Below are 18,597 nucleotides of genomic sequence, written 5' to 3'. Positions count from 1 at the left end.
TTATGTTGGAGTAGCAATCGTACTAAAATAGTAGTGGTCGACTGATATATTAGCATGGACGATTGACATGGATTACTTTATGTCATGATGAACTTTTTGAAGCATCAAAGTTTTGGGGAAATGGGCTTTTAATGGAAGAACAGAAACCACTCAAGTTATTAAAAATATCTTGCTTTGTGTTTTGAAGATGAACAATGTATGGATTTGGAAAGACAACGGTTTTCATTTTTGAGTGAATTAACCCTTTCACTATTTTGAAAGTTGTATAAAAGCGATCACATTTGCAATATTTGTAACAGCAGCACTCCTGCTTGTGTGATTTTGCTTGATTTGCATGAACACTAGCAAGCTTAAGACTGCAAGTAGCTAAATGAATTGCAATATATACGAAACTGTCAATATTGCTTCCTTTCACAATTATATCCCAAAACATTAATTTAGCCTGAAATGGCACAACGCCGTTTGCGAACAATAACCTGTTTTTAAAAGCATTTATTGTAATTAAAAAGAAAAGCCTAAAATGTAAAGGGTTCTTCAGAGTATAAAGACCATTTATATACACATTCAAAAGAACAACCAGTCTTAAAAATAAAATTTATTAGCATCTCTCTAATGTGTGTATAAATAAAAACATTTATAAGAAATAACGCATATATGCATTATGAGCTGAACAATAACTGGATTATAGGTGATACAAAGGAGAAGAGGCTTACTAACCTCTGTTTTTTCTCTTTCACATATTCAGTTGCTTAGTATATGTCTGTGAGAATGTACCTCAAAACTCAAACTTGTCAAACAATATGCAGATCTAGAAGTTTCAACACTACATTCGGTCAAAAGAATAAAAGGAGGACAAAAGTTCAACAGCAACAATGGAGACAACATATAGTTTTGGCAGTTTTACAATTTTCAGTTAAGAGAGAACTTTGCAAAACCGCTTCAACTTGACAAATTAAAAACGGTGAACTGATAAGTGCCTCGCTGTGATAATCTAAATCATCCTATAGCAGTTGCTGTTTTTCTTAAATATCCGATGATAAACAGCACTGTTAAAATTATCTTTAAAGGTTTTCTCTTCTATTTCAGAATAAAACCTTTGTATAATTGAATAAAAATGCAGAAAAGTGGTAAAATAAGATATGTTTTATATTGCTAACAACATCTGTCAGTATATGCATGAGACTGGACCTTCACTGTAACATCGTGATATAAAGATCTGTAACATCTGTAATGCAATCCTTCTGTGAGTTTCTAAGGCAAATCTGAAGAGTTAAGACCTCTTCCTCTGCCGTTCACAACACGATGGTTTTGGTCATGCTTTCAACACACAACGTGGTTTAAATAAATAAAATTAAAAAAATGCTCTGAATTCGACAGATTTGCACGCGTAAAAAAAAAAGACCTGAAAAGGTTGTCAGTTGTTTTGGTCTAAGGGTGAAAAAAACGACATGGACGTGTAACACCAAAAAAAGCCAATAGGTACAGGCAACGGCTACCTTTCATATAACAACACTGTATGATGCCGCCATGAACGAAAAAAAATAAAAATTGAGTAACAATGCCGAATTGGCCTTTGTGTTTGTCCCCCCCCCCAAGTCCATATTTGTAATGCCATACTTAAACATGTCTAAAAAAAATCAGCTTTCAAATGGGGAACACTATGTCAAACAGGTCATTTGACAAAGCGAAAACGGAGCAGTGCATGATGGTTAAGAGCATGAGAACCCCGGTGACCTCTAAAGCCCAATGGAATGAAGGAAGTACACAAGAACTCTGACGGTGATGTGCTCTCTGCTCATCCCATGTCTTTAGAGTGCAAAGATACCCTTATTTGATGTGCTGTGTGATGCGCACACACACACACACACACACACACATATACACATATATAGATAAGTAAATATATGTATATATGCATATATGTCTAGCTTTGATGTGTCCGTAACTAAAACTCTGAGAACTCCTTTGCGCATTTTTCTGTAACAGATACACGAATGTCTTCCTCTTCATAGTCATCAAAGTTGCTTGTGTCTCCAGGACCTCGGCACTTTGGTATGAACGGCGCCTCCACCTGGTGGGTGATAGGAGAAACTGTCAAAATCAGAAGTCTACCATGATGCCTTGCACTTCTCTATTAACCGTTCATCTCTCCTTGTTCACTTGTAACTCGACTAATATTGGTTTATATAAAACAACCTGCATAAAACTTTTTTTTCAGATTTGATTTAATAATTTGAGTGCAAAATATAGCCACAATTTTATTATTTGTTGATATTTTTTTAAATTACGGAATCACGATTTTGAGTAATAGCAAACAGTTTAGATACAAAAAAACCTCAACCACGACGGCGCTCATTAACCGCTCACATGTGAGTGTGTGCTATGAACAGATATTGAACACACTGCTAGGTGTTATTCACAGAATGCACTTTTGCGTTGACAGACCATTGCAATTAAAAAAAGACCATTGCGATAAATCGCATGCGATTGTCATTCGCATCTCGTCAGTAAAGCCAGTTCTGTGATTAGTAGTAAATCTCCATCACGTGCTTCAGATGGAGCAGCATTTACTACACAGAGCCGTAGTTCATTGACAAGCTACGCAATATAATGTTCATAATCGCAAGCGATGAAGGAGATGCGCATGATAATCACATGCGATTTATCGTGCAGCCCTAATTGCAATGGGGACAAAAAGCAAGGAGACAGGAGTAGTCTTTTAACTTGAGCGACATCTCATCCTCGAGATGCAAACATGTCCTTCAAACACTTGTTTACATAAAAAAAACAATGTAAAGAGCAGCGTATGAATGCAGGAACCTATAGAGAACTACTACTCTTTGATATTTCATGTTTGCATAATGGTGACAGGCTGAAGAAGATTTAATTTTCTTTGTTTTTACAAAACATTCACTGTTAAAATATCCGGTAACACTTTAGAATAGGAAACACTTATTCACTCTTAACTATGACTTTTCCCTCAAATTCTTCATTTGCTGCTTATTAATAGTTAGTAAGGTAGTTAAGTTTAGGTATTGGGTAAGATTAGGGATGTAGAATAATGTTATGTAGAGTAATGCATTAATATGTGCTCAATTAGTACTAATAAATGACTAATATTCTAGTAATATGCATGCTAATAAGCAACTAGTGAAGAGTCCCTAAAATAAAGTGTTACTAAATATCCTGCTGCTTGTATTATACTTTTGCCTTGATTTTTTGAGTTGACCTCTAAAACTGAATGTCTACATTTTTGGCAAGGAAATATTCAGCATTTTCCTTATTTTAAATTATTTCTGAACATACAGGATGTGTTTAAGACAAGTTTATACAATATTTACCTTCAAATTTCATATTTCTGAAAATTTGTTTTACATGTGGAGCACTTCATGTGAACTCTTTTACAAGCTTTTAATAAAGACAATGTGACTTGAATCAATGATGTAGTTGCTTTCTTAAACAGTAATTTGTTTGTCATATTGCCCAGCCCACGGTTCATAAAGACAGTGTATAATAAAACTACAGGACTTTCAAGTACTTTAAACACAATTTTTGGGGATTTAAAGGACTACAATTGGGCATGTCCTGACAAAATTCTAAAAAAAAAAAAAAAAAAAAAAAAAAAATTTGAAATTGAAAATGAAGATAAGATTAAAACGTTACTGTTTTCTTTGTTTCAACCTGTGAGACTATTCTATTTTTTTTTTTAATTCTACATTTTTGAAGTTTGATTAACATTAATGACACGACAGCAGCAGGTATATTAGGCTGCTGTCACTTTAAGATGTAACAGGGAGATAAATGGGAAGAAAAAAAAAAAACCACTTGCAACACTCAATATGGTGGATGTCGTAAAGGAAATCCTGCATTTCAGGTATTAGGCTCAGACTGCGTAACTGAAGATTGAGCATCATACCTTTCGCTCATAGATGGCTATCCAATCCGTTGTGGCAAACCATTTGTGGTTTTTGATATCATTGACACCATTCCTCAGGTTGCCGTAGCGCTTGGTCAGGTCCACCTGCAGCAGATTCCTCAACAGATCTTTCAGATCGGAACTGAAGTGCGAGGGGAATCGTACCTACCAAACACATTCAAGATGCCATTTTGATTGTGCATCCAAATAAATCGAATTGCTTGACTGTATACACATGCATGCAACTTGCTAGTACCTTTCCAGACACAATTTTCTCATAGATCTGAATAGGCTGGTCTGCAAAAAACGGGGGATATCCAGCTGCCATTTCATATATGAGAACACCAAGGGCCCACCAGTCCACAGCTTTGTTGTATCCCTAAATTTGAGAAACAAGACGTTTTCCCTTGCTTTCAAATTCAGATTTAGCTAAATTTAAAACACCCGTGGATTACCTTGCTGAGGATGATCTCTGGCGCCAAGTACTCTGGAGTTCCACATAAAGTCCAGGTTCTGCCTTTTACTCTTTTTGCAAAACCAAAGTCTGTTACCTGTGCCGAAAATGACAGTTTAGCACATTTATGTTTCCTGTATCATCTTTTATAACATAACATTAAAATACAGCAAACTCACAACTGGGTTTGGCTTTGGCATTCTTTCAACAGTTGTTTAAAGAGTCAGTAAAAATCAAACAACATTATATCAAGGCATTTTACATCAGAATGTCAGGACAGCGGTTTATGATTTCATATTTGTGGAGAGGGATGGTCTAAAACTGGAGAAAAGTCTTATAAGCAGCTACAGGAAATCATTCGTGGCTGCTTAAAGGAGGATCTAAAAGTTACTATTAACTTCTGTCTCCTCCCTGCACCGTGAAAGATTACTCAATTCAATAAAAATGTGAAAGTACAACTGTTTGTGCGTTAGATTATTCAGATCGTGTTTGTCTATAATTGTAAGTTAAATTAGGGACAGACCACACTGTATGCATAATTAAAGGATGCACAAACTTATTCTTGCCACTGCATATATGCATTTCTGTTCTCATAATTGTTCTAGTTACCTGTATATATCCATGCTGGTCAATGAGAAGGTTTTCAGGTTTCAGGTCTCTGTAGATGAGGTCTAGTGAGTGGAGGTACTCAAAGGTCAGGACAATCTGTGCAGCATAAAACCGTGCATGTGGTTCACTGTCAATCAAACAAATCACATCTAAGAGTTAGAGACCAGATGAGAGATCGGCTTTCCTCGCTCAAAACTGGCCTTAGCATGTAGAGATGACAACAGCTAGATATCAAAAATTAAATATTTATAAGCAGTTTTACCTCTGATACCAAAATTGTATCATAAATTCCACTGGTATTCATATTGGCTACTTTTTCTTTATTGAAATATACTATAAACTCTTTCTGACAGAGGACATATCCTGTAGCATATCATAATCCCATACAGTTGAATAAAAATATAACTACTGCCATTAAATGTAGGGTTTCATTAAAAAAACTAATTAAATTTCCAGCATCACATATTTAGCTTGCTCTGTGCAGTCTGTGCAGTATACTGCTCACTTATGTGCTGTCAGTGAGAGCCAGTTTGCTAAAAGGATATTTTGCTGTGAATTACTAACATGTACAGAGAAGAATATAACATAAAATATAACATACACTGTACACACACAATCCTTGATACTACAGCTTGAAAATACATTTTTGGAAACATAATAATTTGCTCAGACACAAGCATCCTTTGCATAAACCTGTGCCGGAGTTTAGTTGATCCAGCAGTAAATGAATGATTAGCTCAGACATGTCCTCACTCACCTAAACCTTCCGATTCTTCTAAGATGTGAGAACATCTCCCCTCCTGGTACATACTCCATCACCATATACAAATTAGAGTTGTCCTGCGAGGCGAGAATAAAGTCTGAATTAAAACTGAGAGACAAACAAAACTAGTTTCGATGGCTATTACTGAAGTCTAAACTAGTAAACCACACTCCTACTTCTAGCTGGAATTGCCACGGTTTCTCATTTCACTTTTTAAATGTTTTATTTACACATCTGTGTTTCGCTTATCTATAATTATTCTTATTTTACAAAGCTTTGCTCACATTACTGCCATGTTAACATGCTTTTTAAAAATAATAATTGCTTTAAATCATTATGTTGGCTTACTTGGGAGCAAAATCACATTCTCTGATGCTAAATGCACTCACAATGCTTTTACAATGCAAAATTAACAAACTAGGGCTGTGCAATTAATCAAAATTCAGTTTCGGCCTCCAATGATTATGAAATTACAGTAATCGAGATAAAACGATTATTGCGCCCCATTCCGCCCCCCTTTCCAGCGGTGCGCTTTCACTCCTCCATAAAAGGCCAATTTCACCTGCAAATCAGTAAAAGCATGTAACAAGACACTTGCAAAATGGGACGTGCTTGATTTAAGTTGATTAGATTGATTCATGTTTTTAAAAGCGAGAAAGAGCGCTGTTTCTCGGGAGGATTTCTGTGGATGCGCTCAGAGACAGAACACAACACATCTTTTAGCGCCTAAACAGTCAAATGCATGCAAAAATGTGTCAAAATGTGTCACTTAGTGATTATTCACATAAAGCCTCGTCGGTTATGTAATAAATGAAGTAAAGAGAATGAAAATACTTGTGCAACAGTAAATTGTATCTGTGCAGCTTCCTTTGCTTTTTTTTTTTATTGCTAGCAGTTTGATTATTTTCAAAAATTTAGGACCTTTTATGTTTTTTTAACTAATATTATCGCTGGTCTCTAAAATGTAGATGTCATAGCAACCTTATTTACAGAAAATATATATTTGATATCACTATCTTTAAATAAATTATTCATATAAAATGTGTCATATGGCCCACTAATAACCGTGATTACAATATTGTCCAAAATAATCGTGATTATGATTTTTGTCATAATCGAGCAGCCCTAACGTAAACACAATCAGTTACTTTTTAAGGGACCATAAATGAAGGGGACAAAATATCTGACGTCTAAACAGAATGCAGCCTATTAGACCTGCTGCTGCCTACGCTGTCATTAATAACAATCAAACAGCAATAATAATAATACGAGAAAAATCATTGCTCTTGTCTGGAAAGTTTGAGTTTGTTTTGAAGCTATATTTAGATTATCTAAAGCAGGGCTGTCCAAACTCAGTCCTGGAGGGCCGGTGTCCTGCAGAGTTTAGCTCCAACCCTAATTAAACACACCTGAAGCAGCTAATCAAGCTCTTAAACAACTTATTTGGCTGATGCTTCTGTGGATCCCTGTATGAATTTAATGAAATGGCAATAGGAAGGTGCAGTATGGTACCTTGAAGGCATATTCCAATCTGACGAGGAACGGGAAGGATACTGCTTGTAATATTCTCTTCTCATTTAGCGTATGCTCCACTTGTTTCAACTTCACCACCTATGAAAAAACAAACAAATTTTATAAGAATCTTTGAGAGGATATTCATACATCATACATACTGTATTTATACCATGGTCTGTCTGAATACTTGACTCTGAATATTTTAATGAGTTCGCTAAAACCTTTTAATACACAGTTTACTTCAACTCTGGCTATAGTAAATAGTGCTATATAAATAAAATTGCCATAGCTGTAGATTATACCTTACATTTTGAAATGAATAATTAGACTTTGAAAGCACCATTGATGGTCTAATAATTTATATTTTCATGGTGTGAAATACTGGTCAAAGAAAAATCACAAACGCATGGTAATTTTGGTTACCTGCATGATTACAACCGACCTTTTGTTTGTCCAGAATCTTCATGGCATAGAACTGATCTGTAGCCTTGTGTTTAACCAGCATGACTCTCCCGAAAGAGCCCGTGCCCAACGTCTTCTGTCTGTCAAAGTCATCTAAACCAGTTGTGCTCTACAGGATAAAACAAACATTTAAATAAACCTACAACACGTATCATTATAGGGTTAGTTCACCCAAAAATAAAAATGCTGTCATTAATCACTCACCCTCATGTCATTTCAAACCCGTAAGACCTCCATTCATCTTCAGAACACAAAATAAGATATATTTGATGAATACTGAGAGCTCTCAGACTCTCCATAGACAGCAAGGGTCCTTACACGAGCAAGGAGATCAGTAAAATAATCCCTGTGACATCAGGGGTTCAACCGTAATTTTATGAAGCTATGAGAATACTTTTTGTTCGCCAAAAAAAAAAAAAAAGACTTTGAAACAACATGAGGGTGAATAATTAATGACAGAATTTTAATTTTTGGATGAAATATCCCTTTAACTAATTTCTGAGAAAGAACACAATATTGAAGAAAATACATGTTTTTATATAGAGTAAATACACACTACCAAAAAGAAAAAAAGGAAGCATTTAAAAATTAAATTAAAACCACCAGTAGGTGTCGGCAAGTCACTGATTTTATCACTGAATCATTCATTTAATTGATTCGTTCGAACGGCTGATTCATTCAGGAACGAAGTACATGACTGTCTTTATGAATGGGTAATTGAATCATTGACTCACTAGATTTGTTTAAAAACGCAGTTCATTCATAAACGAAACACCGCTGTGTTTGAATGGAGATGCGCAGCGGCTTGGCTGGGACTTTGTTTGAAAAAATATGTTGTAAGTACGTTAGAAACCTTTAAAGCTCCCTCAGCACAAACATGCTGATCGGGTCAGTCGCACTGGTGCTCCTAAATATTTTTTCATAGTCGCACGTAGTAGTTTTCAGTCGCAAATGAAATGGAATGGTCGCACTGTAGAGCCCTGACACACACACACACACACACACACACACACACACACATTTGTAAGGCTATAATTTGTCAAATAAAATCATCCAAAATGCAGAACCAACACAAATATAAAGTGGTGACACTGACACCGACAATGTGTACTCACACTCTCTCACACACACACACACACACACACTTATTGTTCCTCGTTGTTTGATTTTTTGCCCATTTACTGATTTCTTTTACTAAATTTAATCTTTTTACTGCTTTATTTGCTCACTTGTTATTGCTGTTCAGTTCATGTGTTCATATGTAATATAACTGTTCATTTCTGTTCTGTTACAGTTAGTAACTGAAATGTTGATTAAAATTGTAGAATTATAGTAAAAATAGATAATTGAAATAAATGATAAAATCTTAAGACTCCAACATTTCTCTTTGTAACATTTTGTTCAGGTTTGATTCTAATCATAATGTAACATTATTGAAAAACTGGGGGTTTTCAGTACAAAAAATACTAAACTTTGACAAAAAATATTTTATTTTTGTTATAATTGTGATTTTATAATATTTAGATATGAATCCAACTGAATCCAACTTGTGAAAAGATATCTTTCAGGTCTCTCAAATAGCATATAGTGGAGCTCTATGGCCATCTAGTGGTTAAAGTGATATTTTTATTTTTTTTTTAACTGCATTTTCCAAAAAATGGGTATAAATGTTACATTAAATCATTTAAAATGATCCATGTTATCCCCATGAATGAAAGTTAGAAATCTGGGCCTTTTATAAAGTGAATTTTACATGAAATGCTGTTTTTTTGTAAAAAGCCTATTTAAATAAATGTTTATTTATTTATAGAAATTTAAAAGATATCATAAATTCTCCAAAAACTGCACAAATGTTGAGTAGAAACATTAACAAACAGAGTAAAATTGCATTTGTAAAAAAAAAAAACCTATTATCTTGTTACAAAATTAAATGTTATTGTCTGGGGTCTCTGGAGACCCCCAAAAAAAACAAGTGTGGACAGAAATGAAAACCATCAGAGTTATTAAAGTGTGGAAATAGTGAAAAAGGGATCTGGTCTGAATCAGGAGAGAAATCTGCACAGATCAAGCACAGTTTACAAGCCTAAACAAGATCGCGTGTGGATTTTGATGTGAGAGACAACAGGAGATGGACTTTTTCACTGGAGGAAGCGTCTGCTGTCTCAATGAGGACATAAATGCATCAACATCTCCAGAACTGATCCGAGTCACTTCACAAGCATTTTACCGTTTCGTTTGAGTAAAACTAGCATCATATCATATACCTACACACAGAAATTTAAAGGTAACGTTATTTAAGGCAACCCGTCAAAATAAAAATGTATCAACGACATTGTGCCAGAAATATATTACTATCATTTAGTAGAATGTATGTGATACTATTACTACTGTTGAAATTTTATTTTATAAATCTTTATTTTTAAAGAAATAATCACGCAATATTTCTTTCATATTTTTATTTTAAAGGAACACTCCACTTTTTTGGAAATAAACTAATTTTACAACTCCCCTAGAGTTAAACAGTTGGGTTTTACAGTTTTCGAATGATATTACGCAGCGCCTGAAAGTAGTCCCCAGCTAGGTAACTAGTAATGATATAGCTGGGGACTTCTTTCAGGCGCTGCGTCATATCACTCATGGTACGGCAGCAAAGTTCCTTGATTATTACGCCGGAATGAGAGTATAGTTCCTATCCATATCGGCCCAGAAAATCACAACTTTTCATTTTCCGTCGGTCCAAGTACACGATGTAACTGCAGAAGAGTCAAGTTTTAAATAGGAAAAATTATCTAAACTCTTTGGTCATTTTTGAGCGAGATGCTAACGGTCTAATCCGATTCAATGATCTATGCTAAGCTAAGCTAAAAGTTCTACCGCCAGACCCGGAGATCGGCTGAATGGATTCAAAAACGGTAAAACTCTACTGTTTAACTCTAGGGGAGTTGGAAAATGAGCCTATTTCTAGGGCTGTAATCAACCAAAGAAAATCTTGGTCGACTGAAGTCCTGAAACGTTCGACTAAAAATCGACTAAAAATGACGTTGTGGAGAAAAAAAAAACGTACGTTACATTAATTAGATACGCACTGTGCTCAGTACTTGGTAGCCTTGTTGTCTGCCTAAATTAATTATAAATAAACATAAAAAACTAATAGGCTATTTGCAGTATATTAAATAGTTTTTGACCTAATTATTTTGCACTGAAATGAGTCTGACACACGAGTCTGTCGTCTCTGACAGCGGTGCATCACGTGTACCTGCACAATATCATAGCCTGTGATTTCTGAAAACAGTACTATGTTGTCAACTAGTGATATCACAAGAACTTTTGAGGAATGTGCAACATAATTTAGAAAATTATTTTTGTCATATGTTATAAGTATAACTGTCAGACACTATCATTTCAGCCGCTCTGCGCAGCTCGCACAGAGCGAGGCTGAACATAAGAGCTCAGCTTCGCGGCTGAGACACGAATAGACTTAAAGCTTTTACTCTTAATAAACACAAAAGGCGCGTCCACTTTAATAAAAAAAGAATATTTATTAAACAAACAAGAGCAGAAACCAAATAAAGTGCATAACTGAAAAATAAAGCATCTTAGGCTCAAAACTAACACAAACAGTGGGCACAGCGCAATTGCGCATTCCAAATAAAAAATGGGTTTGTCTGGGGGATTCTACCGTCATTACGGATGTGTGCGCCTGCAGTTATAAAACGATTATTACACTAAAATATTGAAATATGCCAATTCTGATATGTTCATGTAGCCTACTCAAAAACAGACAGGGCAACCTAACGCAGACAAGTTAGCTTACCGCTTTCAGATGATACGTCATGTTTGTCGTCGAGCTGTGGAAGGCAAACTGTTGCTTGCAAACTTTGCATTCAACCTCTTTCCAGTTATTAAGTTTAACAAAATGCTGCCACACTGTCGATTTTTTTGTTGTTGACATGTTAGAATAGGACTGATTTATATTGATATGTGTTCCAAACCGCTGAGTCCACTAGCTTATTATTAAATAAATAATATTTAGCATCAAACCTTCTAAAGCCTACTTATCTGTCTCTCTTCTCCAGTGGGTTGGGCTAATCCAAAAAAAGTGAAAACAATGGGGGTGTTCTGAAAACAGACTGTTACCTGTGAAACAGGGGGTGCTCTGAAAACACCCCCATTAGCAATTAGTGCTTTCCACCTGATGAAATGAGCGCGGCAAAAAAATCGACCAATCAGAATTTTGGTCGAACCAGACCATATCGACCAATTAATCGACTAATCGACTGGGACGTTACAGCCCTACCTATTTCCAAAAAAAAGTGGAGTGTTCCTTTAATAGTAAATCCCCTTTATTTACAAAATTAAGTGTGCTTAAATTTCATTAATTAAAAGACTAATTAAACTTGTCTACTGTTTTTTCATACTTTATTACTTGCGGATAAACTTGAAACAATTTTAAATAAGTACAAAGAATGGCATTGATTTTTGTACATTTTATTTTTGTTTGACTTTATTAATAAAAAGTGTGTTTTTAATGTTTTTGTGTTTTGCTTTGGTACCAAGAACTGTGGATTTTCACTGGTATCGAATAATGAAATTTTGGTACCGTGACAACACTAGACGGTACCCATTCACTGCAGAGCATCCATTGCTGAGACAGTGATGCAATGCTACATTTCCACAAATCTGATGAAGAAACAAATCCATCTAAATCTTGGATGCACTGAGGGTGAGCAGGTTTTTGTTTTTGGGTGAACTATTCCTTTAAATTCACTGTTTTGGCAACACTCGCTACAGTATCTGACAGGATCTTCTGATCACATGTGCCAGAAGTCACCAGTTATTGAAAATGAGTGCAATCACATTGCTTTAGTTGCTGACTGTGTGAATGGCATTATGCTGTGTTTCATCAGAATTAAAAAAATAAAAATAAAACAAACAAACACACCTGTGGTGGTGATTCCCATTTTCTCAAGAAATCTTCTTTGGCTTTGGCTAAAAACTCTTTCACTGCAAGGAAGAAATACAAAAATCTGAATTACAAAATTATAGCTGAAAAATAACTCAACCGACTAATCAAAAGATACTTCATATTCAAGTTGACAAATAAAAGAGGGAATATTTTTCTAGTTCTAGTACTTTCTAGACATCAAAATCAGGCAATCTCACAAGGGTTGTTATGGATTTCAGAGGTGAAAAAAAGAGTTTTTGTGAAGCATGCATGTATTTTATTTATTAACACAGGAGCAGGACATCCAAAGTGTAAGTTAAGACAATCCCACATAAAACAAACAACACAGCAGACTTCAGTTGACCGCAGTGACGGAAAAATCAGAAGGAAAGAAAAGCTAATGATTAAATATGCTGTGGCTTTTTCTTGCAGAATTTACGCAAATGTTTTTTCGTCACTGCGGTAACGTAATGTAATCATGATCATACCAAAAGTCTCTACAGATCACCAAGGATTTTCAGGAACATTCACCCATGGATGGGATGATGAAGAATCAGAGAGAGAAAGAGAGAGATAAAAGAAAGACTTCTGTCAAACAATCACATCAGTTTAGGCGGTGCAAGACATGGATTAGATGTGACAACAGTACAGGGCTAAAAAAAACTAGACAAAGCAAATGCTGATAGAAAGACAAAGATGACTACTGGAGACAATCTGAGGATGTTCATCATCGTTTATAGCATTCAAGAGCCGTATGTGCAAAAATGGTTTTGGGCACTGCAGAAGCCTGCTTGATTTCTAACAGCTAGTTTGTGTCGCTCTAACTGGTTTGAAGGGTTTTACAACAGCAGATGTCTGCAGGAGGATTCTTCTCAATGTCACATCCTTTTATGGTATGTTCTCACTTCGCCAGTATGTGATGGCCTGGGATGAACCGTTTTGTAAAGTACAACCACTCATGAGTACAATGGTTATAGACAAAGACTAGGACAGTTAAGATTAAGATGAATTTAGAGACATTTTATGTTTATTTTTTTATGCAGTATAGACAAATACACTTTTTTGGACAAGATTAGGGATGTTCCAAGATTGTCTGACAACCTATTAATGTTATGAAGGATAAACAGAGGTAACTGATTTAACAGCAAACTAAACTATGACTGTAATGAACAAAGTGCATCATTTACACTCACCTAAAGGATTATTAGGAACACCATACTAATACTGTGTTTGACCCACTTTCGCCTTCAGAACTGCCTTAATTCTACGTGGCATTGATTCAACAAGGTGCTGAAAGCATTCTTTAGAAATGTTGGCCCATATTGATAGGATAGCATCTTACAGTTGATGGAGATTTGTGGGATGCACATCCAGGGCACGAAGCTCCCGTTCCACCACATCCCAAAGATGCTCTATTGGGTTGAGATCTGGTGACTGTGGGGCCATTTTAGTACAGTGAACTCATTGTCATGTTCAAGAAACCAATTTGAAATGATTCGAGCTTTGTGACATGGTGCATTATCCTGCTGGAAGTAGCATCAGAGGATGGGTACATGGTGGTCATAAAGGGATGGACATGGTCAGAAACAATGCTCAGGTAGGCCGTGGCATTTAAACGATGCCCAATTGGCACTAAGGGGCCTAAAGTGTGCCAAGAAAACATCCCCCACACCATTACACCACCACCACCAGCCTGCACAGTGGTAACAAGGCATGATGGATCCATGTTCTCATTCTGTTTACGCCAAATTCTGACTCTACCATCTGAATGTCTCAACAGAAATCGAGACTCATCAGACCAGGCAACATTTTTCCAGTCTTCAACCGTCCAATTTTGGTGAGCTCATGCAAATTGTAGCCTCTTTTTCCTATTTGTAGTGGAGATGAGTGGTACCCGGTGGGGTCTTCTGCTGTTGTAGCTCATCCGCCTCAAGGTTGTGCGTGTTGTGGCTTCACAAATGCTTTGCTGCATACCTCGGTTGTAACGAGTGGTTATTTCAGTCAAAGTTGCTCTTCTATCAGCTTGAATCAGTCGGCCCATTCTCCTCTGACCTCTAGCATCAACAAGGCATTTTCGCCCACAGGACTGCCGCATACTGGATGATTTTCCCTTTTCACACCATTCTTTGTAAACCCTAGAAATGGTTGTGCGTGAAAATCCCAGTAACTGAGCAGATTGTGAAATACTCAGACCGGCCCGTCTGGCACCAACAACCATGCCACGCTCAAAATTGCTTAAATCACCTTTCTTTCCCATTCTGACATTCAGTTTGGAGTTCAGGAGATTGTCTTGACCAGGACCACACCCCTAAATGCATTGAAGCAACTGCCATGTGATTGGTTGATTAGATAATTGCATTAATGAGAAATTGAACAGGTGTTCCTAATAATCCTTTAGGTGAGTGTATATTATTTATAAAAACTGACCGTTAATTTGAAGCAAGGAGCTCTGCAACATAACCAACGTGTTCACATGAGAATTTTTCATAAACGTCAGTGTATTTTGTCTTTATAGTGTTTTCTTTTTTCACTTTTTAAAATGAAAAATCGAGCAGTTCAGCGAGACAAAAACACTTGCATTAGACATACATTCTCTGAAAAAATATCTTATACATGTCTTGACTTAAGTGTTGCTTCTACCAAACATTTTCCATTTCCACTTATACAAATTATAGTTATTTCATCCGTTTTCTGCTAAATGTATTCATCCACATATCACTGCTTCATTAAAAAAAAGATTGCTTTTACATAGCAGTTTAATAAAAGTTTAACTTAGTGCAACTTAGGCACAATATTGCCAGTTCCTTTGTTTTGCCCCGCCATTGAAAAAGCCACAACAAAAACACTGTGCATCTCAGAGTAAAACACAGGTGGTGTTTCTTTTTCTAAATCAATAAGTGTTTATGCACTAAATGGTTGAGTAAACGATTCAATGACTCCCTAATAAACAGTTGTTTCCCCTGTCCTACAGGCGTAATGATATAACCTCCAGAAAGAGTTAGTGAAAATGTCCCTACTATTACTACAGAGTGACAGCTGGTCTGGAAAACACTAACAAGAACACTGCTCAACCAATCAGACTCAAAGACTGAATCGAACCAGTGCAAAAAATGTTTTATAACCTGCTCCACCAGTGAACTGACTTTAAAATGACATTAAAATAATCTAAATATTTACAATGCACTGCATTTTACATACCGGTTATTTCACATTGCATACGGAGATGCAGTGCATCCGGAGTGAGCATGCGTCACACTTAAACTAACAGTGTTCATTGCAATTGATAGCATCAAGCCTTTCAAATCTACTAATTACTCTTATCCTCTGTAGATGACAAGCTGATCACGTCAATGACCAAAGATAAGTGTACTTAGGCATGGAAGCTCTTCGTAGATTTAAGATGAAAAAAAAAACTTTTCCCCCACTGCAGCTTTTTAAAAATGCCATGACCTTTTAATACCTTTTTATGTTTCTTGAGGATCACTTATATTTATATATCATTATACTGGTTTGTGCAAAGAGAACACAATATATGATTTAAAGGAGGCAATGTTTTTGCTCTTATGTTCACATATGAAAACAAAAACTAAGCTGGTCTGTTGGCTGTGTTTGGGCACTTATCAGCTGGTCAGGCTTAGAGATCATCTGGCTAACCCGGATAAAACCAGCCTGGTCAAGATGAAAGACCATCATAAAGACCAGCAATCCAGTTTAAGCTTTTTCTCAGTAGTGACAGAGACGGGTGTTTGAATTTAAAGATGTATATAGTATAACTTACTTATATATATATATATATATATATAGTATAACATCATATAATAATTACAATACTTTAGTAACAAATACTATGATTTCACCGTTCTCTAAAGCACTAAAAATACTGAAATGTTCTTTCTTTTTCTGCTTCATGCAACCAACTTAACTGCATAGTTAATATGCAGGTTAGTGATGCTGTATGAATATGATAATCTGTATTACATCCATCAAACCATGCAGCACACCTGCACAGATGCAGATGCCCTGTTTTATGGAAAAGCACAAAGGTGAATGAATAATTACATAAACACAGAATCGTCCTTGTATGTTACTAATGAACCTGTTTGAGATGATTCAAACTGCGCCCGTTGATTGACAGATGCCCATTACATGCAATATATCACCTTTCTACAGCATCAAATTAGTTTTAGACAATTATGCCTATTATATTATATGTAACACTAATTATTATTAACTACTTGCTTATTAGGATGCATACTAGCACTGGCTGTTTATTAGTACTTATAAAGCACATATGGCCTTATTTTGCATGACCATAATCCACCCCAATACCTAAACTAACAAGAATCAATAAAACTATTAATAAGCAGCAAATTAGGAGTTTGTTGTAAATTAATAATTTTTGCGCTAATCCAAAATGTTAGCAAAACAACACTTAGCTTAACACATTCTCGTTTATTAAAGAACAAAAAAGCAAGAACCCACTGGTTTTAGTTATTTAAGAGTTCATCCTATGCTCACCAGGCGTTTAATTCACTTAATGGCTTGATGTTGTTTACTAGAGGCTCGACCTGACAGGCAGTGCTAATTTTATTCATTCATTCTCCAGTTCAAGACAACTAGATCAAGTGCTCATGTTTAATGTGCATTATCTAAAAGCAGCTGGGGATGTGGGAAACATGTGTGAAGGATAAGAAACCGTGTTTGTCCTGATAACTTACATGCTAGCAGCAGACCCGGGCCTCTAGCCTAGCAAACAGCTTATATTAGCCGCTAATCTTTTGGCTCTATCGCATACTTGAAGCAGAAGTCAAGAAAACAAACCCTCCCTGTGTTTTTAACTTTCAGTTTATATTAGCATTTCCTTTAGTGTAGCTTACATAATGAATGCCAGCACAGCCGTAGGCCTTCGATCGAGCTAGTTTGACTCATTTTGTGGTTTCTACATGAAAAACAACTAACAGCAGAGCGATAAAAACACGAAAGCATTTGTCCTGGCTATGGAGAACACAGAATAAACACGATTTCATAATATAAACACGCAAAGCTTTGACATTTGCACTCACTGAGCAGCTAACTAACATTAGCCTTGGCTACAAAGTGAAATAAATAACGCTCCCGACATTATAAGAAGAGCTAGGAGTTGATAAAGTAATATCAGGTGAATGCTCCTCTCACCGCTCTCCAGTTCATTGCCTTTCTTGGCCGTAGCTGCGTTTCCCATAATGCGCGATTCTCCGCGAGTCCTTGGAGGAGGCTTCCCTGATCTCTCACGGGTCGACACGACGATCTACGGACCGGGGAACCGGTGGCGGGACAGATCCCTCGGCAGCGTTTCTCCTTCCGAGCTGTGGTCTGCTCCGCCACGGTGAGCCGGAGTCTCTTGACTTTCTCACAGCGCTCTTCACTCGCTGAGACTGATCTTCCTCTGCTGCAGGAGAGACATGGCGGCCGCGAGCAGAAGGACGCGTCATACTGCCCTCTGCTGGACGTCAAGGAGGGTCACATCTACTGAGAACACATTACATGATGGCAGGTGCAAGAGTTAGATCAAATATTTATTCTACAAAAAATGTAAAAAAAAGATGAAAAACTGATTATATATAATATAGCAGCTGCAACTAAATATGACCAAAAAAAAGGTTCATTATATTTAGTGCATTTATTAATGCCGTCTAGTGTTTGTTTTTTGTTTTGTTTTGTTTTTACAACAGCCACTGGGTTCACATCTGGTCTTAATGAACATTTGGTTTAGATAAGTAAATAAATAGATAGATAGTATGCACTACTTTTTATCTATCTATCTATCTATCTATCTATCTATCTATCTATCTATCTATCTATCTATCTATCTATCTATCTATCTATCTATCCATCCATCCATCCATCCATCCATCCATCCATCCATCCATCCATCCATCCATCCATCCATCCAT

At 36.3% G+C, this 18,597-nt stretch overlaps 1 protein-coding gene across 1 annotated transcript; it reads right to left on the bottom strand.

Moving 5' to 3' along the window:
* Positions 1 to 580: 580 nt before the first annotated feature.
* On the bottom strand, positions 581 to 18,148 carry prkacbb (protein kinase, cAMP-dependent, catalytic, beta b). Its single transcript, XM_079435826.1, has 10 exons — positions 17,840 to 18,148; positions 12,662 to 12,723; positions 7,700 to 7,828; positions 7,255 to 7,353; positions 5,737 to 5,819; positions 4,980 to 5,106; positions 4,372 to 4,467; positions 4,173 to 4,295; positions 3,917 to 4,081; positions 581 to 2,071 (listed from the first exon to the last, which is right to left on the bottom strand). The coding sequence occupies exons 1-10, from the start codon at positions 17,883 to 17,885 to the stop codon at positions 1,946 to 1,948; spliced, it is 1,056 nt and encodes a 351-aa protein (XP_079291952.1). The 5' UTR covers positions 17,886 to 18,148; the 3' UTR covers positions 581 to 1,945.
* Positions 18,149 to 18,597: the final 449 nt, after the last annotated feature.

Source organism: Barbus barbus (genome assembly GCF_936440315.1).
Source record: "Barbus barbus genome assembly, chromosome: 15".
Classification (NCBI taxonomy): Eukaryota; Metazoa; Chordata; class Actinopteri; order Cypriniformes; family Cyprinidae; genus Barbus; species Barbus barbus.
This window is presented reverse-complemented; position numbering and strand designations above follow the sequence as displayed.